General features: G+C 40.2%; 1 protein-coding gene across 5 annotated transcripts in view; it reads left to right on the forward strand.

Annotated features, from left to right (window-relative positions):
* KIF13A (kinesin family member 13A) overlaps positions 1 to 23923 on the forward strand; it is a 209554-nt gene that overhangs the window by 88119 nt on the left and 97512 nt on the right. For all 5 annotated transcript variants that reach the window (XM_041772619.1, XM_041772620.1, XM_041772621.1 and 2 more), the window contains exon 4: positions 18781 to 18841. In XM_041772619.1, coding sequence (XP_041628553.1) covers positions 18781 to 18841 — 61 coding nt within the window. The remainder of the gene's footprint in view (positions 1 to 18780; positions 18842 to 23923) is intronic.

The following is a 23923-nucleotide window of genomic DNA, read 5'->3' on the forward strand; positions in this document are numbered from 1 at the left end:
TTCAACAGTAAGACAATGAACTACTCAATTAAAAGATGGGCAAAAGACCTGAACAGACACCTCACCAAGGAAGGGAATCAGATAGCAAACACGCACATGAAAAATGGTTAACATCATATGTCATTAGGGAATTGTACATTAAAATGACAGTGAGATGCCACTGTATACCTGTTAGAACAACTAAAATCCAGACATCTGATAATACCAAAGCTGGTGAGGATGTGGAGCAGTAGGAACTGTAATTCATTGCTGGTGAGAATGAAAAGTGGTATAGCCACTTTAGAAAGCAGATTGAAAGTTTTGTTCAATGCTAATCATCTTTTTATTGTGTATCTATGTAATCATGCTTCTAGGTATTTACCCAAATGAGTTGAAAAATTTTGTCTGTACAAAAGCTATACATGAAAGTTTACAGCAGCTTCATTTATAATTGCCAAAAACTCGAAACAACCAAGATGTTCTTCAGTAAATAAATGGATGAACTGAGGTATTTCCATACAGTGGAAGACTGTATAGAAGACTATATGAATTAACAAGCCATGGAAAAAAACATGAAGGAACTTTAAATGCATATTGCTAAGTGAAAGAAGCCAATCTGAAAAGGCTATATACAATATGATTCTATAACTATGTGACATTCTGGAAAAGGCTTAAACTACAGACATTATAAAAATTATGATGTACCTGGGATGGTACCCATAGCACATGGCAGCTACAGAATAACTGTTGGATGAATGAGGAAAGGAAAGAAAGAAATAGAGATCTGCTGGAACAGAAGGATACTCACCACTTTAGCAGAAAGAAAGGTTTGAGCCCAGCTAAATTTTACTCCCTTTTACTGGTAGATAGAGCCACTTTGCTAAAGGTTATGCCAGAGAACACTATCTGCCCTGATTCCATTCTCAAGAAGATCCAAATGCCTGGCTAGTCTATAATCTGGATGCTTGTTTCTAGCCTGACCCGAAAGCACCCTTTAGATCTTACAAACCTCACCAGCAACATGGATTCTCTTGTCATTGATTTGGGTTATGAGTAATATTTTTTTGTGTAGTTAGTTTGGGCAGTTGTTGAAATTTTGTCTAATTAAGTGATGATGGTAAATAATGATAGTTACCTACCTGCAATATGCACTGTTTCTATTATGTATAAGGATTTTGCACATGTTACTAAGAAATGTTCTAAGGTAGAAGTACTGATTAGGAGAAGGGAGGAACTGTCATTCTGAATATTTATTTGAGTTAGCACTATTCCGACCCAATTGTTGTGCAGGAAAGGTCTCATAGTCTTTATATTCATCCCTGGTACTGTACTCTTAGAATGCTGTTTCCATTGTTACTATTAATAGTATCAGTCTTTAACTTAGTACTCACCATATACCAGATTCCCTTTAAATCCAAATTAAAATTCAGTGAAAACTTAGTTGCCTTCAAAGAAAAAAAACCCCCAAACAATCAGTGGTTGCCAGGGGGAGTGGAAGTTAATTATTAATAATGTATCAGTATTGGTTATAATTGGTTATAATTAAAACAAATATAACACACTAATCAAGTTATTAATAGATGAAACTGATGAGGGACACTCAAAAAAGACCAAAATAGGACCTCTCCACCATCTGCTCAGTTTTTCTCTACACCTAAAACTTCTTTCAAAATAGTCTATTAATTATGAAAAAATAATGTAATAAATAAAAACGATATGATCACCTCAGTGGATGTAGAAAAAGAACATTTGACAAAGGTCAACACTTATTTATGATGCAAACTTCAAGCTACAGAGATGCAGAAACCTCATTAATATAGTAAATGGCATCCATTAAAAATCTACAGCTGTCATCATAATTAGTGGTAAAGGACTGACCACTTTACACCTAAGATAGGGAGTAAGGCAAATATATTACTTTAGCCACTTCCATTTAGCATGACTAGTGCTCTTTGCCAGTGCAATAAGGCAAGAAAAAGAAATAAAAGATCTTCAAATTGGAAAGGAGGAAGCAAAAGCATCTTTATTTATAACTCCAGTCACATACTTGGAAGACATTAAGTATCTCCCAACAGGCTCCCAGAACTTATAGATGGCAAGGTGGCAGGAAAAACGTCAAAATAGAAATTGTATTTTTCTATACTAGCAATGAACAATTAGAAAATAAAATGTAGGGGACCCCTGGATGACTCAGCGGTTTAGTGCCTGCCTTCAGCCCAGGGCGTGATCCTGGAGTCCTGGGATCGAGTCCCACATTGGGCTCCCTGCATGGAGCCTGCTTCTCTCTCTGCCTGTGTCTCTGCCTCTCTCTCTCTCTCTCTCTCTGTCTGTCTCTCATGAACAAATAAATCTTTAAAAAACGAAAATGTAACAGAAGCCCAATACTTTACAGTAGCTTTAGAAACATTAAATACTTAGGGATATACTTCGTGAAAAATGCACAAGACCTTTTTATTAAAGCTCCACGTATATTTGGTCATCTGATTGTAGGTGGGTGTGCCAAGAGAAAAGAGCATCAGCTGTGTTCATAGAATGATAAGGCACAGAATTGGGCATGATGGGCAGTCTTAGGTGACACATCTAGAAAGAGGTTGAATGCAAATCCAGCTTTGGAAGGCCTTGATGCCAGGGTTGTTCCTTGATATCTTCAGTGTTTCTGTCTCCTGCCTGTCTTGAACAAAACAGTGGCTTAGTCAAGGCTCTGTTTCAGTAGGTTAATGTGAAAGCAGAACACAGAATAAATTGTGTTTGGTTGGACGAGGGGGCAGAGCTAGAGCTAGAGATGGCATTCAATAAAATGTGCCAGGAAAGAGGTAATAAGGGCCTGCACTGATGCAGTGCTAGGAGACTGAGAAGAGACAGCGTCAAATTATCAGAACATCATGAAATACAGTATCCAGGACTTGGATGCTGATAGCATATAGGAGATGGTATAGCAAAGGGAGTCAGAGAGGACTCTGGAGTTTGAAACAGAGTGACTGAAAATCCAGCAGGAGGAGAAGAAAGAGCTGGTTTGGTGCAGGGAGAAGTTGATGGGTTGGATTTTAGAGTGGGTTAAACTGGGAATGATGGCAGAGCACCGATATCGATGCCTAGCGATTGTGCAGGGTTTGCAGTCTTTGCCCTGGAAAGGTCAGGTAAGTTCTTATGAGGAGGAGAGAAGATGTAGAAGGAAGGGGGGTATCTGTTATGTTGTCAAGGAACAGAAGATTAAAGGAACAGAAGACATGAGAGCTTAGAGACTAGGCCTGTGGGACTCCCTGTGCTCTGGAGAATGGAGACAGGAGGAAGAACCAATAAAAATTAAGGGAAACCAGATGCTCACATGTGGTCTTGCTGCTGGTAGTGGTGTCTAGGAGAATATTTAGATACTTTTTCTTTCCAAATTAGGTTTCTTTTGTTCTTCAGAGTTATTATTTTTTCTTCCTAGTGTTAAGGGAAGGAAAAGGTGAAGATATTTCTCTGGTTTTTAAAAGATCAATTTTTTTTTTAAATAGCATATATATGTCCCATGTTGGGATGGAAAGGGAAATTTATGTTTGTATAAATTGTCTTGTGCTGTGTATCTGGACTTTTCTCTTTAGCAAGTGTTACCTTTTGTAAGTATGTACTCCTGAACTGAGAGACATTAATTTTAGCATAGTCCGGAGCACATACCTTTAATCCTTTCTCCAGTAGCTCTTATGCAATGTTTATAGGAGTGTGTCCTATTTCCCTTAAAAAGAAAAGCTTTTAGACAAACATGGAGACACCTGCTTTATGCCTTCTCATTAAAACAAAACAAAAAACAGGTAAAGAGGCTTTGTCTTCTAATTTTCAGTGTGAAAGTAGGTGTGTTTTTCCTTATCAGTGTGATTACTTTTGAGTCCAGAATATTGTCTTAGAGGTATTAATTGCTTGTTTGTTCAGCCACCTTCTCATAAACTTTGGATTTTGGAAAGAGGTGGTAAAGAGGGGGAGAAGACACACATGTATGGAGAATCACTACCTAGGCTGTCACGCTTGCTCTGTTGCTGGAGAACAGGAAAATGTCCTCAGTCACAGTAGCCAAAAGTGTCGCCTTTAGAAAGGAGTAGATTGTAGTTCTCCCTGTTCACCCTCAGAATGTCTGGCACATTCTAGGAACCTTGGCTTCTCATGCTTTGTCATATCTGGCACAAGTGTCTTACTCTCCTGAGGAGCTGCATTGAAACACACAGAAAAACAAGTGAATTCTTCCTCCTTTTTCTGTTTTCTCCTCTCTCTCAATATTTGTTGAACACCTTCCATGTGCCAAATGAGCACTGCAGGGCTGGAGCAAGTTTCTGAACTCAGACTATTCAAACCCGCTTATTCAAAGAGGAGATTGATGCTCAGGAATGAATTTGGCCAGAACCATCCAGTAACAGAGCTTGGCTCCAGTCCGAGGCCTTCTGATTGCCTGTACTTTCTATCTGTTACACCACATGGGTGTAAAGCAGCTTTTCTGTTTGTTGGGTTTTATGAGCAAAATAGTAGGAAGCAATAAGAAGGAAGAAATGTAAGGGATGGCTTCAGAAAAGATATTCCATCTTCAGCCATGTGTTTGGCCACAAACAGTGCTGTCCAATAGAAACATAATGTGAGCCACATATGTAATTTAAAATGTTTTCAGATGTACATTAAAAAAATAGATAAAATCAATTTTTAATATTTTCTATTTAACCAGATGTATCCAAAATATTTATCTTCTATATTTTTTTCTCATACTAAGTCTTCGATGTCTGATGTGCCTTCTACATGTGTAACACATCCCCGTCCTCACTAGCCACACAGCACATTTCTGCCTTTATACCTGGGTTCACGGGTATGGCACTGCATGAACTCAGTGACAGCCTAGACTTCCTGCTGTGTGATTTTTCCTAGGAATCATTTTTTTTTTCCTCATCCATTCAAAAGTCATTTATTTGACAAATATTGAGAATATTTGTGAAAAGTCTCATATGGGGAGGTGGTGGGCTTCAAGAGGTGATTAAACTCATGGTCCCTGCTCTCTAGAAATCCAAATGGAGGAAGGAAGATTAAACTTATCAGGTCTGTAGGTAACAGAAAATAGATTATGATATGGGGCACCTGGGTGGCTCAGTGATTGAGCGTCTGCTTTTGGCTCAGGGTGTGATCCCAGGGTCCTAGGATTGAGTCTCACCTCAGGCTCCCCACAGGGAGCCTGCTTTTCTCCCTCTGCCTTTGTCTCTGTCTCTCTCTCTGTGTCTCTCATGAACAAATAAACAGAATCTTTAAAAAAAGAAGAAAATAGATTACGATAAATATCATTGACTATTTCAGTGTTTTATGACTTCAGAGGAAGAAAGGCTTCATAACTACAAGTGGGGCTCAAGGAGGACCTTCATGTATGGGTATGGTTTCAAAAGATAGGAATATGGGATAGGAATCAAGATGTGTTTGAGGAACAGAAAAACAAAGTAATTGATGTTAAGGGAAAATTGTTTCTCTAGTCACAACACTGATCCAGCTGTGTGACATTTCCACAATAAGTGGTTCTCTAATTCTCTTTGGACACCAACTGGATATCCTGTAAGGCAGTTCAGTGTTGACACTAACTGCCTAGAGTTAGCCCAGATGGCAAGGTTAAGGGCTCAGTCCTAGACAACAGTCCTCACTTCAGGCATGGTCATCACAAGTAGTGTGTCCCCAGGTTATCTGTACTTCCATCTGACTTTGCTACACATCAAGGCTTCTCAGGACACCCTCCTCAGGTTCAGTTTTGCTAGAATGCCTTACAAGACTCAGGGAAACATTTACTTAGGTTTGCTGGCTTATTATAAAGGGTACAGTTGAGTAGCCAGATATAGAGGTATGTAGGGCTAGGTCTTGGAAAGGTCCCAAGCACAGAAGCTTCTGTTCCTGTGGAATTGGGGTGTGTCACCCTTCTGGCACAAGGATGTATTCACCAAACCTGGAAGCTCTCTGAATCTTGTTATTTAGCAGTTTTAATGGAGGTTTCATCATGCAGGTATGATCAATTATTAACTAATCTCTAACCTGTCTCCTCTCCCCAGAGAACTGGGGGGTGTGGGGTTGAAAGTTCCAAGCTTCTAATCAAAGCTTGTTCTTTCTGGCAGCCACCCCTCACTGTGAAGCTATCTAGGAGTCTACCAGGAGCTGCCTCACTTAAAACAACAGAGGCTTCTATCACTAGGAAAATTGCAAGGGACTTAGAAATTCTGTGTCAGGCATAGAGGTCCTTGTATCACTTAGAAACTCCAAGAGACTTAGGAGCTCTGTATCAGGAACCAAGGAGGAAAACCAAAAATATATTTACCACCATATCACAGTTGCCTTGGGAAGTGCAAACTGGTTAGATTGTGGAGTATAAGGGAAAAGAGGTTGCGTATTAAAATATTGGGAAAGAGGGCAGCAACTGGGTGCCTCAGTTCAGTTAAGCATACAACTCTTGATTTCGGCTCAGGTTTTGATCTCAGGGTCGTGAGATCAAGGCCAGTGTCGGGCTCTGGGCCCAGCATGGAGTCTGCTTGAGATTCTCTGGTTCCCTCTGCCCCTCCTTACCCCACATGCACTCCCTCTCCCTCCCTCTCTCTCAAAAAATAAAATACAGTTTAAATACTGGGAAAGTAGGTAGCTTATAGAGGGTTTTAGAGTCTACGGTCAGTCTAGTGTGAAGAATCATTTAGAATTTTTGTGTAAAATGTTACATTGTCACACTAATCACCAGGGAAATGCAAATCAAAACCACAGTGAGATGTCACCTCACACCAGTAAGAATGGCTAAAATCTTTTGATAACACAAGGAACAAGTGTTGGCGAGGATGTGGAGAAAAAGGAACACTCTTGCACTGTTTATGGGAGTGTATCCACCCTAAAAAACAGTATGCAGGTGCCTCAAAGAGTGAAAAATAGAGCTACCCTATGATCCAGTGATTCTACTACTGGGTATTTACCCAAAGAATACAGAAACACTAATTCAAAGGGACCTATGTACCTTGTGTTATTTTAGCGTTGTTTACAATAGCCAAATTATGCAAGGAGCCCACTTGTCCATCAATAGATGAATGGATAAAGAAGAGGTGGTGTGTGTGTATACACACACACACACACACACACACACACACACAGTGGAACATTACCCAGCCATGAAAAAGAATGAAATCTTGTCATTTCCAACAACATGGGTGGATCTAGAGAGTATTATGCTAATTGAAATAAGTCAATCAGAGAAAGACAAGTACTACAGTATTTCACTTGTATGTGGAATTTAAGAGGCAAAAGAACAAAAGAAAAAAAAGGAAACAAACCAAAAACAGACTTTTTTAAGATTTATTTATTCATGAGAGACACACAGAGAGAGGCAGAGACACAGGCAGAGGGGGAAGCAGGCTCCATGCAGGGAGCCTTATGTGGGACTCGATCCGGGGACTCCAGGATCACACCCTGGGCTATAAAGGCAGTGCTAAACCGCTGAGCCGCCCGGGCTGCTCCAGACTCTTAATTGTAGAGAACAAACCAGTGGCTACAGAGGGGAGGTGGGTAGGTGGATGGATGAAACAGGTGAAGGGGATTAAGAGTAAGTACACTTACTATGGTGAGCACAGAGTCATGTACAGAACTGTTGAATCCCTGTATTATGCCTCTGAAACTAATAGAACACTGTGTTACCTATGCTGGAATTAAACAACAAAAACTTTTTAAAAAGTTACATGATCAGAACATGCAAGAAATGGATTTGGCTGCAGAAGGTTGGATAAGTTGTCAATGGAGAATATTGGATGATAGCAGTCTTGGTTCACTTTATAATAACCACCCACTTAGTGTGTCAGTCAGCTTATATGCTATGTGATGCAGCAATAACTACCTCAAAAGTTCAATGGCTTGAAACAGCCAAGGTTTATTTCTCAGATGTTCTGTGTCAATCAGAGTTAGCTGTGGCTTTGCACCATGTGACTTCAATATGGGCTCCAGTCCAAAGGGACACCCCCTAGCTAGGATGTGCTGTTATTGTGGCAGAGGAGAAAGGAAGAGAACCATGCAGTGGTCTCTTCACTGGCTCTGAACTGGCGACATCTCTTTGTCCACATTTAATTGGCCAAAGCAAGTCACATGGCCAAGCCTGATGGTAATAGGTCAGGAATTCTATTCCTCCTACCAGAGGCCCTGCAGTCATATGGCAATAGGTCGGGATGGGGAGTCTTCTCACAGAGAGGACAGCGACTGATCCGGAATAGTAGTACAATCCACTACACTTTGTCATTCCAAGTCACGTTTGTAAAAAAAATTCCCAAGAAACAAAAAATTCTCAGAAACATGGTCCTGTGTGTTCCTTATTGAAATTTCTATAGGCTCCGCCTCTCCTCTTTTCCTTCTCCTTGGCTTTGTACAGAGCCAGATGTTCCCACCGGTCCTGTGTGCCTCTCTAGATGCCTCAAGATACAGCTGACTGGGAACCAGGTGCATGGGCTACAGGCCCTAGGAAAAAAAGATCCATCTCCCTTCTTGTCATTGATCCATCTCCAAATCCAGAACAGTAAAAATCTACTGGACCAGGCAGGCTCTCAGGAATCTCTCCCACCTCCCCACCGCCCAGCCTGGGTCATGCCCCCCAGAGTGAACTCTGCCAACCTTCCAGTTTGATCTAACTGTACAATAAGTGTTTACAATCCCTGGGGTCTTGGAGTCCGCCCTGCCTCCTCCTCTCTGTGCTGGACCACCAGCAGGGGTGATGGACAAAGGACTGAGGTACTGGTCTGGCAATTCTAATCCAGACCCAGAGAGATTGCTCATGGTAGATGATGTCTGGGTGACTCAGATTCCATCTGGGTTTTATTATTCTTTTTTTCCTTTTCAAATGAGCAACCACCATCATTTAGTAGGGACCACAGATGGGATCATGCAGCATATGCATAGACATTTGCAGTTTATCTTTTGGGCTGCTTTGGTTGATGAAGAAATACTCTTGCGTTGAAAACACCTAAATCACCTTGTGAGTGTGCTATTGGTGAAGTTCTTTGGGTAGCCAGTTTTTGTTGTTGTTGTTTGTTTGTTTGCTTGTTTTGAAGTGAAGCAGTCAGCATGAAGGAACCAGAAGGAAATAACACAGATTATACATTTGTGACACCTCCACCTCCTTCCCTCAGCCACCAGTGAAGCAGATTTTAGAACTGAATGATAAAGGGATTAAACATGAAAAGAATGGAGTATTGGAATGGGTGGGAATTCAGTTAGTACTGCATTGTTTATGCACTACTGGTTTTGTATGTTTACAGTACAGAATGGGAAGCTCTTGTGCTCTCTTATAATATTGGTCTGGGATTTGGGGAAACCCATTCCTGCTTTCAAATTTATTAAAACTCTGGATGGTTTTCACTCCTACAGGGCTGTTAATAGTCACATGGTTCCTTCAGTCCTTTATTCAAGGCTGACCCATCCTAGTTACTTCTTCCTTTAACATCTCTGATGTGTATTCCTCTTGGTAGTAGTTGGGAGTCTCTTAGCTGAAAGTGACCAGAACTCAAGCTAGATGGACCATAAGATCAGAATGAGTCTGGGATGCCTGAACTCAAGGACAGGAAGTGTCTGGGTTTCACCGTGTCTCCCCATCTCCTGTCTCCATCCCCATGTGGGTCCCTTCATTTCTGTCTCTCACTACTGTCCAGCTGTGTATGCTTCTGTGGTTCATGTGACTAGAAACATGGCCTAACGTGTCCCAGATTTTACAACTCCAGTCATTTGAGAGGAACTGGTTTGGCTTCCTTGGTCCCAAATCCAAAAATCCCAAGTCAGACACCAGTTTAGGACCAGTCAACTATGGCCAACAGAGATGGAACTGAGTGGTCTCCTTTGCCCCTGTGTGCCTCTCCCTGTCTTCTCCCCTGAACAATCATGTATAGAATTTATGATTTTATATGCTCCCTAAGAACATGGGAGTACCTTCTGGGAACTAAGTGGCTAGAGTGGTAGTTGGTACAATTCTCCAAAGAAAAGGTGCTGTTTCTAGAATAAATAAGGTATGTGGCTCTGAGAAAATTAAAAAAAAAAAAAAAAAAAGAAAGAAAAAGAAAAAAAAAGACTTTCACTACAGCTTCTCTCTATTCCCTGCTGAGCCTGAGAATTAAAAAACTTTTACCTTCATCATGATAATTTGCTAATTGGCCTCTTTGTCTTCTTGTCTCATGCCCATTCAGTCCATCTTCCACATTGCTGCCACTGTGATCATTCCAGTGAGAACGTGGCCCTGTCATTTGCCAGGAAACTAAAGTCTAGGCTTCTCTGTAAGGTGCATGAAGTCTCCCTTGGCTGGCTCACCAGCATTTGTCACTCTTCCTTGCCCACTGCTCTTGCAAACTACTCCCGTCACACTCACCTTCTTTTCTTGTTGCTTGCCAGCTTCCCTCTTTACTTGGAATGGATTTCCTATTTGTCTTCTTAATAATGATCTATCAATGTTCAGCCCAAGCTTTGCCTTCTCTAGAAACCTGCCCTGAGCCTTGCCCCACAGTGTAACCATTCCATCTTTGTAGGTCAACACTGCCTTCTACATATCACACTCTTTTCCTTTTCTTGGTTACTTCTCTCCATTGGAGTGTGAGGGCTTGACAAATGGGGGCTGTTATTTCTGTCCTAACCATCTCGGTAGATGCTTATGACAAAAAAATCAGGTCTTTGAAGACCTTCCCCATTCAAACTGCTGTGTGGAGTGGCACTTACCTATAGCTTAGCTATTTCCTACAGAAGATCGTGAATTCCCTGAGATCAGGAACAACGCTATCTTGGTCGTCTCTCGGTGCACAACAGATGCTGTTGGCTAGCAGTGAGTCTTGAGGATGCTGTGATATCTTTGCATTTGGGCAATATTGACTAATTTAAGATGTTGTTTGCTGTGCACATCTAGGCCCGTGTAAAGAAGAGTATTAACCACATTGCAGAAAGACAGCAGTTAACTTGACAGCTTTTCAAATGGAAAAGTAGTATCTTTCAGTAGAACTTGCCAGTAATAAGGGTGACTATTATGGCACTTCTTCGGTGTATAGGAGCAGATATGCTCAAGTACGGGGCTTGGAGTTTGAGCTGGCAAAGCTGCGTCTGCAAATTGCAGTGCTTGGAAATGGTTTGGGGATCAGACAGGCTTTGGTGACCTGCTCTCCTTTCCATTTCAGTCCAGCTTCTTCAAGATGAATGGCAATTAACTCTTCTCTTTTTATGACTCTTCACCTCTCTGACTTAGGAGAAAGAGATGAAAGGGGAAAGTGTTGAAATTTGGCACTAAAAGGATAATTTCAACATGCCGTGAAATAGAGTAAGTTTTGGGAGATGAGGGTAGCGTCTGACTCATTTCTCAGAACGGTGTAATGAAATGTGCACACACTTGACACTCATCTTTCATATTAATTGTGGCCTTTCAACTTGACAGAATTGAACATCGGCAAGCCAGTATTTATAAAACTGGAGAATTGGGGGTTTGCAAAGAGATCTCAGGCTCAGTTTCAAACTAGATAGTTGCCAGGACAGGCTGTTGATAGCAGCTGGGTCTGCAGATGTGAACAGTAGATTAATTGTGTAAAGAGAGAAGGGTGACCGTATAGAACGAGAGAAGAGAAACACACTACTTCATGCAGAGCAAATCACATCCACACAATGGGAAGCCCTTTAGAGTCTGGATTTGGAAGGTAGGAAGTAGTATGCTTTCCATTGATACTTTTGATACAGAACTCGGGAACTAAAGGAACTCTTCCACTCATGGCTGTTTGGACTTTGGTTGCCTTTTTATTTTTCTCTTTACTTGATTAAGCAAATCAAGCCATCAAACTGTCTCTTGCATCTGTACCTGTGAAAAATAAAGAAATGAATCACAGTCCCTCACTCAAGGGAGGTCCCAGCTGGATGAGACTATAAAACACATAGGATGGTACCTGGTACAGAATAAAAACTCCACAAGTAGTAACTCTACTGCTCTCTGGGGAGAGGAGCCCATAGTGGATGCTATTAATGCTGGTCAAATTAGCTGCTGATACTGAATTCCTGTTATACACTAAGCATTGTGTTGGTAGGTATTTTGCTTAAATTCCCACAACCCCACCTGAATGTAAAATGGGCAGTTATTTCTGTAGAAGGTGTGCTAGAGAGGTAATACTTTGGACTAAGCACAGAGGAGGGAAGTTGAGGAAACATCAGAGGAGGTGACCCTTGGGCAATCCTTGAAGAATGAGCTTGTAGCTAAATGACCCTTGGGCAGAACTTGAAGAATGACTTGCAGCTCACTGAGCAGGGAGGTGAGGAGAGAGAGGTAGTTACAGGAAGGAAGGATTCCCTCATTCTCTTTTCTTCCCTTTGTGCCCGGACTTCCTACTGTCCTTATCATGCCCAAAGGATTTCTTAGTCCTTAATAGAAATTCTGAGAACTGAAGACTTTGGCTGACTCTGGACATAGTAGATGAATAGGGAACCTTACTCCTGTCTACTTGGGAAAGGGGTGGGAATCCAGTAAACACAGCTGATGTCTGTAGGGTGACACTAGTCCTATCACTTCCACAATTGAATGAAATCAGAGGCTTTGCCAGGGTACCATTGTGGTGTCTTACATGGTGCAGTGCAGCTGAAGGATCCCACCAACCAGCATGCCCTGTTTTAAGCAGCCATCGTACATGAAAACACAGATTTACAAGATCATTTAATTAAAGGGTAGTTTACCAAGAAGTTGCTTTACAAAGTAAAATCTCAGATTTTTTTGTTTGTTTGGTGGAATTATGGACAATAAAAACATTAGGAAAACTAAAGTCTTGGCCTCTAAGAATTAATAATGTAGCAAAGAGAATGAATCTCTCTTTCTTGTACATGCTCCCCGCCCCCCACAAAGTCTAGTTAGATAGGTAAGAAATTCAGACTAATAAGTATCCTTCAGAGGGTTTTCATAAAGAAGTAACATTTAAAACATCATTGAAAGATTTTAATTTGGAAAAATTGAAAGGGAGTGGGCTTTTACACACTGCCAAAAATCTGATATATGTGTTTAGAAATATTTCTTTTTTAAAGATTTTATTTATTTGAAAGAGAGCATGAATGGTGGAGAGAAGCAGAGGGAGAAGCAGACTCCCTGCTGAGCTGGAATCATGACCTGAGCTGAAGGCAGATGCTTAACCTACTTAACCACCCAGGCACCCTTAGGAATATTTCTTTGCGTAAAATTAAATTATCTTGATATAAGTTGGGGTTAATCACTTTCTGCCTGGAGAGGGGGTATGAAAAGTATAAAAATGATTTTGGGGAAAAAAAGATGCTTTTCTCCCCCAAAGATAATTGTTTTATGTTGTTATTAGCTGGACTATAAGTAAAGTACAAACAACATGCCTAATATATATTTGAGTTCCCTATAGTACTTAAAATTGAGAGGGGGTAGCAAATAGGTATTTGTTGATTGCTTTGTGGATTAATCATTGTACAACTAGAGAGCTTATTGGTGAATGCACACAATTAGAAGGGATGAGTGGAAGGTAGTTGGGATTGCAAGTTCCTGCATGTTTGGCTTTTATGGGTCAGAAAATGATTATAGATCACATTTCTTAGAACGCTGATGCCTTCTGGTTCTTCAAGGAAACAGAAGATTCTTTATTGCATTTTTAAAAATTGAATTTTGTTGAAATGTCATCAGAGATAGGACTTTTAGATATGACCAGAATTCGGCTAATTACATCCTGCTCATAAGTCCTGGAACTATTCCTTTGCCTCAGAATATGTATCACTCAACACATTTGCCTTATTAAAAGCAGCTGCTCGTAACTTTACTAGATGTTCAATGGTTCACAAAGATGCAAAGCTAACATTTTTAAGAGCAGTGAAGGTGGAACAGATGTGAACAGCAAGCAACAGGGAATTAAATGCTGTTAGGAGTTTTACAAGTTGCAAACTAAGAGGAAGGAGTAGGATTTTAAGATAGAGTAAAATTTTCTTAGAAACAATGAAGACAGTGGCTTTCAGATTTTAAAAGCAACTAGAGAGCATCTGTCCTTTTGACTCTTCATCTAATTGAAGGCTGTTGGAAAGTATGGGCGCTTTAACAAAAAATGCTCACCATATGGATTGGCATAGACAAAATAGCAAATTTACGCCTGGTTTCCAAATTTGCTTGCTTGATTATTTATTTATTTATTTATTTGTTTATTTATTTATTTATTTCAGAGTTTATTTATTTACCTATTCATGACAGATAGAGAGAGAGAGAGAGAGGCAGAGACACAGGCAGAAGGAGAAACAGGCCCCAGGCAGGGACCCCGGCATGGGTCTCGATCCTGGGTCCCCAGGATCAAGCCCTGGGCCAAAGGCGGCACCAAACCGCTGAGCCCCCGGGCTGCCCAAATTTACTTTATTGTTTTAGTCAGTTGTATGCATTAAGATGTTCCCCATCCCCTCACTCCAGTTGGGATGGTAGTAACTTCATAATGAATAAATGAACTAAGCATTTAGGAATTTTAATGAAATGAGTTCAAAGTCTTAAATAACACATTTCTCTAATATAATGTGATGGCTTTGAAAAAATGATTTTTCTTTTTAAATTTGAAGTGCTCATTTTCCAAGGAATAGCTCTCAAGAAAATGGTTTTGTTACCTCTTTTGAAGTGTCAGTGGTTTTTTGTATTGGAAAATCAGAACTTCTCAAAAGCCAAAGAAAATCATGTCCCCTTTTGTTACGAACCTCTTGTGATTAAATTATAATTAAATTTGGCCATGAAAAGGATCGTTAATTTTTAGGACTAATGAGATTGCAAGATAATTGATTAGGCTACATAAAACAAATTATTTTGAATACCCTTGAAACTGTTTTAGTAACAATCATAAGAAGTAACTGTTCTAACAACAAACAATTTTTCTAATCTCTGTGTAAGCTACAAATGATACACGACGTGGCCATACTTGTTATCCACCTAAACCACAGAACAATGGAGCCAAAGTGGACTCTGCTCATCTCGTGACCAAATTTGTATTTAACCATTGAAGGACCAAGTTTAAAAACATGGATAGAAAGTATGTGTGGGTGGCTTTGTTGGTTAAGCGTCTGACTCTTGATTTCTTCTCGGGTCACAATCTCAAGAGTTGTGGGATCAACGTTGGGCTCTGCACTCAGCGAGGAGTCTGCTTGAGATATTCTCTCTCTCTCTCTCTCTCTCTCTCTCCCCACTCCCCACCCCCGCTGCTTGTGCATGCTTTAAAAAAAGGGAAAGAAAACATATGAAAGTAATGAAATACCTAAACATATACCTTACAGTTGAACTTCTGCTTATTTTTATCAGTTCTCACATCTGTTTTGTGTTCATGTCTGTATTCCAACTCCTTTTCCTGGTATTATGTTTATTTACTGAGAAAATGCTACATACAGTGGCTGCTCTGTATGGGACCCTGAGCCAGGCCACTATGAGGTTCATGAGACCAGCCCTTGTCCATAAGGAGCTCATCGTTTAAAGTGGAAGTAAGACCCACACAGAAGAACTGAGGCATAAAATAGAACCACGTGTGAACCGTGCCACAGGAGCTACAAAGTCAGTAGAATTTCATGGAAGGAAGATCACTTGTAGCCTGTGTTAGAGGAAACAATTATAACAAGAATTTTTCTGTTCACGTGCTTTGAGTTTTAGGGAAATCCTCAGGCGTCTGGACTTCAATGTTCTTAATGATAAATATTTAATAAAGTAATAATCTACACTCCATGGTTTGAGGGATGGCCATTCAAAAATGCCTACGATCAGGGGATCCCTGGGTGGCTCAGTGGTTTAGCACCACCTTCAGCCCAGGACGTGATCCTGGAGTCCTGGGATCAAGTCCCAAATTGGGCTCCCTGCATGGAGCCTGCTTCTCCCTCTGCCTTTGTCTCTGCCTCTCTGTGTGTCTATCATGAATGAATAAATAAAATATATTTTTTAAAATGCCTGTGATCAAAGGTGGTGAAATTTGAGATATGATTCGGGTCAAGGAAAGTTCAGTATTTGGTAAGTGAAAAGCAGTCATATCCACCAGTACTGTCACAGGCCTTTTCTCCTCTGCAGGGTTTTCTTTGTTTTTGTTTGTTTCTTAATTTTAAAACTTTTCTGCAGAATTTTAACATTTGTCTGAATTTTAGGAGGCACTTGCCTCCTAAAATATTTTAAATCTTTTTATGAGCAAAATTGGACTTTATTAACTGCTAGAGATAGAAGTTGGCACAGAATATGTAATGACTGTTACTGAGAGGTGGACCCTCAAAATTTGGAGAGGACTTCATTTTATTTCAAGTAGCGTTACTGTGCATGTTACTCCGTGGCTTTCTTGCCCCAGGGGCAAGCAAATGGTTAAAAGTAAGTTTTTAGGTAGGAATGAAAAATCAACATATGGAGAATAAATGATTATTTCGTTATATTAGCAACAACTAAGGAATTCATTGAAACTCTGGAGGAAAACCATGACAATACATAAAAAAATGGAAAAAAGCCTCTCTTGGCTATTTAAAGCCAGGAGAGTTGAGTTGACTTAGGTCAAAAGGAAGGGAAAAATGACCTGAGAATGGAAGTTACGTGTTATAAGATGCCATTAAAGGGAGATTGTGGAATCTCCTTTTCTGGAAATGTTTAAAAACAAGACGGATCATCATGTCACAGGAAAAGTATTGAAGTCAGTCCTGCCTAGAGGCAGGAAGATTAACTGTATTTCGCCTGTGTGGTCTCTTGAGTCATCAGAAGAGTCCTGAAATGCAGTAAATATCCCAACACACTCTATTGACTGAAACTACTGTTCGTTTTAACCTTGGTTACTCTAAGACCAGAGCAAATAAGTGTGTATAAGTCACAAAATTGAATTTGGATTTGAGATTGATGATGTAAGCTGTGTACATCGTATGTTCCTGAATGGGTTGTAACAGCATGAGAGTGCATGCAGTGCTGAAACTATGCAGAGCATAACTTGATCTTTTTATGATTTAGAAAGTACCTGCCTTATTGCAGTGTCTCAGTACCATTAATCATTCAGTAAATAATTATAAATAACTCCTGTGAAAACTGTAGGATAGAAGCATGAATTGGGTATGGGTTCCTATCTTCAAGGAACTTAAACTACCAGTGGAGATAAACACATGCACAGATCGTATACATGAAAAATGGAAAACAGATCACTAGTATAAGAGTCACACAAAAAAGGATTAAGCGGCACTATAAGATTTCAGAGAAAAGAGATAACTCCTTTGGATTTAACCAAGAAATGTTTCCTAGAAGGAAAATGTGTCTAACTAGACCTTAAGAAATAGGAAGCATTTTGACAGGTGTAAATGAAAAGGAGAACAAGACAGGTGGAATCGTTTTTTTTTTTTTTTTTTCTTTTTAGGTGGAATCGTTCTTACCAATTCCAAGGTACAGACAAATTCAGCAGAAGTGTAAGGAAGCGAGGGGGCCGGGGCTGGAAATGCCTCATTGTGGCCAGCTCAAATGCCAGGTCAAAGAGTTTGGGTTCTGTTTGCACAATGCTTACAATCCCAAGGAAATCATTAAGCACTAGAGGGTTCCTGTCTGTGGGAGGTCTATAATTTGTTGCTTGGACTGCCAGGGGAGAAGGTTGTATCAGGGAGCCCAGGAGAGTGGCTGCTGAGTCCTCTGAGCCAGAGTTTGCTAAAGGGTATGCTAAGAAACAGTAGTTTCAAAGTATGTTAATACATGTCACTAAAGAGTCTCTTCACTAAAATGAATTGGAAAATAAAAAAGTTAAGTAATTAAATGGATTTCTTTGCTGGATAAACTTTCAGAGCCTTTAATATTGAGAATCACATTGAGGATCTCAAACAGGGTAAAATGTACACCATTGCCAACACAGTTTAATCATTTTTCATGGAATAGCTCCTGAAACTACCGTTTCTTGGAGCAGACTTTGGGGAACATTGTCCTGTGCATTTGGTAATGATGGCTGGAACATGAGTGGTAGTCCTATGCATGGAAGCAATGATTGGATGAGAATCCCAATGCACTGTACGTTGGCGTTTCCAATACATAGTGGTCATTCCATAACTACAGAAAATGCACGCAAGTGTGGGTTATTGGTTTATTAACAAGACTTGGCCCCAGATGACATGCTGAAACAGAGAGGGAAGGGAGTCCAAGGTGGGAATGTGGGAAGTTTGGAACTCTGGCTATAAACGGTAAGCTAGAAGAACTGATTCATGGAAAACTAGAAAGGCTGATTCAAACACAAGTTTATCACTTTCATGTTACTTGAAAAGCTGTGAAAATCCAGCCAAGGGCTTGCTTCAGCAGATGGGGGAACTGTCTACTTGGATGAGAAGTCATTGTTGTTATTTTTTTCTTTACTAAAGTGCCATTAAGAATATTTTTTTGGAAAAAAAAAAAAAGAATATTTTTTTGGTTAAGAAATCTCATTTGTGTTCTGGATAAATAGCATTTTTCATATGCAAATGACTCTAACAGTAAGATAACTATCAGTTGGGGACCCCTGGGTGGCTCAGCGGTTGAGCATCTGCCTTTGGCTCAGGGCGTGATCCCATGGTCCCGGGATCGAGTTCCACATCGGGCTCCCTGCATGGAGCCTGCTTCTCCCTCTGCCTGTGTCTCTGCCTGTCTCTCTCTCTGTGTCTCTCATGAATGAATAAATAAAATCTTAAAAAAAAAAAAGATAACTATCAGTTTAGCCCGAAAGAATCTTTAGAAGTAACAAAACATCAAACCTATAGTGTTTTTTTTTTCCTAATCAGACAGTAACAGGAACCTTCATATTTATCAGCAAATCTTTTTTGTCTTCAGTCTGATTTACTGAGAGAAGTTAATTTATTTTTAATATTTTGTTCTTTCAGGTATTTGCCTTTGATTATTGCTTCTGGTCCATGGATGAATCTAATACTACAAAATATGCTGGTGAGTTGGCTCCCTCTCTTCACTTGATTTTTGGGCCTCAGGCTTCTTCTTCGTCTGTTTTCTTTATTCTGGAGTTCTGTTTTTCCCATAAAATTCACACTCATTCTTTCCAATTCTAGTATGTGGACTTTGAAGTCAACAAGATTTGATTTCAGGATCTGGCTATGCCACTAACTTGCTAAGAAGTCATGGATGGGTTTGTTTATTTTTAAGTGTTAGGGTCTTTCCCTGCAAAGAGGGTGGTAGTATCTTCAGAGATGTTCCAACAATTAGAAATAACGGGGCACTGCCTCAAGCCAGAAATGGTAGCTGTTGTGATTATCACATGAAGGAGAGTTTTAATGTGCAATATCTTTCCTTATTGCCAACGTTTAGGGAATGCATGCTCCGTTGATAGAAGCAAAGCACACATGGTGTTTGTTTCCAGGACCCACTCATGGCCTGAGTGTTCTGATGGTCACTGGTGATATGAACTACACATTCCACAGGGAAGCATGACTTCCCGGCCCCAATTTCACTAGTGTTCCTTCCTTGAGACATTTCACCCCTATTCCCTCAAACACAGATGACTACTGATTTTATTATTTGGTGAGAATTGGCTCTTCCAAGGAGTCCGTCACAATTGCTTCAGCTCAGGAGGGAAGCATATGTGTTAGTGGAGGAAGTTTGAGTCCTACATTTTGATTGTTCTGATTTCCTTAGATAGTCTTAATGATTGTTTTCTCCTCGTTTCAACTTAGAAGAACGTCAGCTGAATGACTGTCTCATTTGCTTTTTAAAAAGAAGAATAGTGAGGAATATGGAGACGATGCAGGTTTTACAGGACTAGCAGGCAAAAGGAAATCACTTGCTTGTAGGGAATTTTGTTTCATGACAGCCTTTTCCTTGCCGCATAAAGCAAACTCGTTGAGAAATCACTCAATTTAAAGTTTTTAAAAAAATTAATAGTCTGGAAATAGGGCTCACCGTGGGTAAATTAGCCTTTCTTTCTAGACATCACTACTACACCTTTGGCAAATGGTATTTCATTGAAGTGAGTAAGTACTTCATAATGTTGGTTGTAATTTATTGGTCTTTTTATTGGTTTATTAGGACTTCAGACAATATATTCTACAGAGTCTAAAACAGTCTGCTTTGAGTGTTTGCACAGTGTGTATTTTTGTGTTGGGTGTGTGCTTTTGGATTTAAATAAACTACAGAAGTAAAACATTTCCTACTGTAACAGAAATAAATGCCATGGCTATCCAAAGCCCACTCTTTGTTCAGCTGATGTTATTCAAGATATAGCCAGATAGATCTTCCTGATTTAGCTCTTCTTGTGCAGTTTTGAAATGCTTTCAAGGACTCTTTACCACTTGTAGAGGAAAATTTATATTCCTTGGACAACATGTAGGGTCCTTTATTATATTTTTTTAATATATAATATTTTTCTCACCCTCTGCTCCATGACTCCCAACCACCCATCCTGCGCCCCCTGCCTCATGCGTCATTCGTCTTATATAACCCAGGGAGCCGGTAGGTCTCAAAACAGTTTTGAAGTTCTCGTGAAATCCCTTCGGTGTGTGCAGCCTCAGAAAGCCCTTGAGAAATCACAAAATTAAGTGGAAAGCAAAAGAGTGTATTACCTCCAACAGGAAACATTTTAGGATAGTATTTAGTTAAACTGTCTTACAGATTTCAGGGGCTGGAGAAAACTCAAGGAGAGGCAAAATCTGAAAGGGCCGAACATATTACCTGGGAAGGCACCACAGGGGACAAGAAACTTAAACCAGGCGTGAAAACAAAGCGTAGGTGTAGTAAAAGCCAGCCAAGAGGGTTTCTAGATGGGAGAACCAACATGGACTTCGATGTCAGCCCTGGGTTTAAATCTCAGGGATCCCTTCCTTGGTTCTCTTCCGTAATCTCTCTGAGCTACCGTTTCTCTTCTGTAAAATCGGAAACATGGCAATGTTTCCTGTCTTAAGTGTTGTTGTAAGGGTTAAATCGCTAACTTTGTGCGCTAATGGAAGGTGCACTGGAAGCGACACCTCATTTGGCTTTTCCATAAGCGAAGCTGCAGAAGTGGGAGTGAGCGTGCTGTGTAGCACCTGCCTTAGCAGGAAGGTGGGTTGTGGGGGGAAGCAGTGGGAAGCCTTTTGTACTTGCAGTGAGGCTAGTTAATAGGAAATTCTGAAGTCTAAACTGAGTTTAGTTTAGACTGATTATTGGTTGACTGATAATGGTGCAATACAGGAGCTGTTGCAGTGATGTGGTTAAAATAATGTTTAAGGGTGGTTATCCTTTGTCGTGTCTTCTAGAATCATATCCTCCCTTATTGCCCACAGAGACCATTTGAGCCTTCTGCAATATATCGCTCATATCCTTGAACATAGGACAAACTTCTTTTTTAAAAAGGTTTTATTTATTTATTTATTTATTTGAGAGAGAGAGAGAGCACAGAGGGAGGGGGAGAGGGAGAAGCAGAGTGCCTGGTGAGCAGGGAGCCTGGCACGGGGCTCAATCCCAGGACTCCAGGATCATGACTTGAGCGGAAGGCAGATGCTTAACCAACTGAACCACAGGCACCCAGGATAAACTTTTTTTTTTTTTTTAAGGAGGAAATAACTTTATTAAGTACAAATAATAATAAAACTTACATGTGAAACTAAAGATTTCTGGAGCTCTGCCTTACAAATCAGTCTGCTCAGAAATTTTTTAAAAGATCAAAATGATTTTTAAGCTACTTTTAGTTTGCCTGATCACATCAAATAATGCATTCCATTCATCCCTGAAATACAGCACTCTCTCAGCTCCTAGAGCAATGTCTACGTATAAAATGCGGAGAGAAATTCTCTAATTCTTCAGATTGCCCTATTATTGTACAAATCCCGTGACCACCTTAGCAAAAAGTAAGATTCTTGCTAGCTGTTGTCTCAGGTTTGTTTGCATTCATTATAAACAATCTGCCTACTAAATACATTACTGGTAGATTAGTTTATTGGTTTCATACTAACTTGATTTCCTTTCTCTTCATTAAAAAAGAAATAGCAATTTCTTCTTAATGGTGAATAGAAACATTAAGATAGAAGCCTTCATTCTCTGATGGGAAATAGAGAAAATGTAGAAGGGGAAGCATGGATTTCCTGAAACCGACCTATTTGTCAGGCTCAATGAATAATGGCATCATTGATACTGATGAAGAGCTCTCAAGGCAGCTCTCAAAACTTGGGGGGCAGAGGGAAGGAGGGGTAGGGAAGAGAGAACGAATTGAAAGCACAGGGTTTGAGACGGCAAAGAGAGGCAGGAGCGCTGAGTTTCATGTGGGATGGTCAGAATGTTCTCTTTTACTCTTTGTTAAAAGTGACCATGGCACCTTTCATTCTTAGGCTCTCCGACATAGAAATACACAAGTCCATAGAGGGCATAATGGCATGGCAGCAGGCTGTTGGAGTGCTGGGAGGGAGAATGTGGGGTCCTATGCCTGACTGCCCAGCTTCTAATCCTGGCCTCACCACCTTCTACCGATGTAAGGCATGGCCCACTGAATCTCACTGCACTTTTCTTTCATCAAATGTTAAGATGAGGATGATAATCATTCCCTCCTTATAGGGATGATTTGAGGACCAAGTGACCTGGTCACAGAAAATACAAAAACCAATATTTGGCACATAGGACAATTTCACTTTATATTTATTATCGTCTTTATTGTGGTCACATTGTGGCAGTTTTGAGGATAGTAGCGTCAGCCCTGTGGAAAGAGAATGGATGGTACTGGAATTGATGAGACTTGGTTTTGCCACCAGCTGCTCACCTTTGGGGATCTGTTTCCTCATCTGTGGAAGGAGGAGCTGTGGCCTAGGATGATCTCAGATCCCCTCTGGCTCGCTGATAAAACATGAATCAGACATTTTATGCTGGCCACACAGCTGTTGCAGTGGACTTTTCAGAGGCAAGTCAAAGACTTGTTTGTTAAGCTGTTTGAATTGCATTGAATCAGGCTTTGAGATGTTTTACACTTTAACTGTATTATCTCTTATTATATATAACCTTTGGGTTAGGTAGGCATAATAATGCTTGTCTGGTGGATAATTCTGAGTCTTTAAAGCAAAAATGCTTGTGCCAGGATGAAGAAAAAAAACAAGTAACCCGCAAAATTAGATACTCAAAGCTTCGCATATTTCTACATAAGCTCGTATCTTCCCCCACTCTTCACCCCATATGTACATGCATGTAGACGTAGATCCATGTTTAGGATAAAGTTATTATAGTGTATACTGACATCACTTGAGAGTGTCATAGGCTTTTGTAAATGGTTCAGTCACTACCAATTGTAATTAACGCCTTCTTGTTAATGAATCAGGCCATGATTTATCACTGCCTAAAAGGTGCCACGTTGGTAAATAACTGATTTCCAGTCCCCTTGGTGTCAGTTTTCATCCTAGTGGGGGAATATCTTTCACAAACCTATTTTTCTATAAATCTTGATGCCAGAAATAAAAACCAGTCTGGTGAGGCGCAGGCACCTGACTGGCTCAGCCAGTAGAGCATACGACTCTTGATCTCTAGGTTGTAAGTTCCAGCCCCCATGTTGGGCATAGATATTACTAAAAAAAAAAAAATATATATATATATATATATATATATTTAAAATAAAACAAACAAACAAACAAACAAAAAACCCCCAAAAAACAGTCTGGCAGTGGCGTATCTGGGAATCGATGGGGACATGAACATTTCCAGGCTCAGAGCTTCTAAGCTATTAGACTTAGAAATTATATAACAATTCTCATCATATGGCATATTGCTCAAACTTGCTGAAGCCATGTGTTTTCAGGCATTGTTAATGCCCCGCAGGTCAGGAGAAAGGTTATATGTCTGATTCTTGTTCTGCTAGCGTAGCTTTCTGCTGTGTGCATCCGAGCCGTGAGCTATTGCTGTGGGGAAAGCAGCCGTGTTTGATTCTGTTCCCATGATGGGACATTTTATGTGTCCAGAGGTAGAAATGATTTCTCTTTCACACTGTTTAACTGAAGCGAGAATAGTAACAAGACAAAACTTTTGTGTATCAAAATTTATATTCTAAAACACTTATGAAACAGTCTG

The sequence above is a fragment of the Vulpes lagopus genome, chromosome 10, assembly GCF_018345385.1.
Source record: "Vulpes lagopus strain Blue_001 chromosome 10, ASM1834538v1, whole genome shotgun sequence".
Lineage (NCBI taxonomy): Eukaryota > Metazoa > Chordata > Mammalia > Carnivora > Canidae > Vulpes > Vulpes lagopus.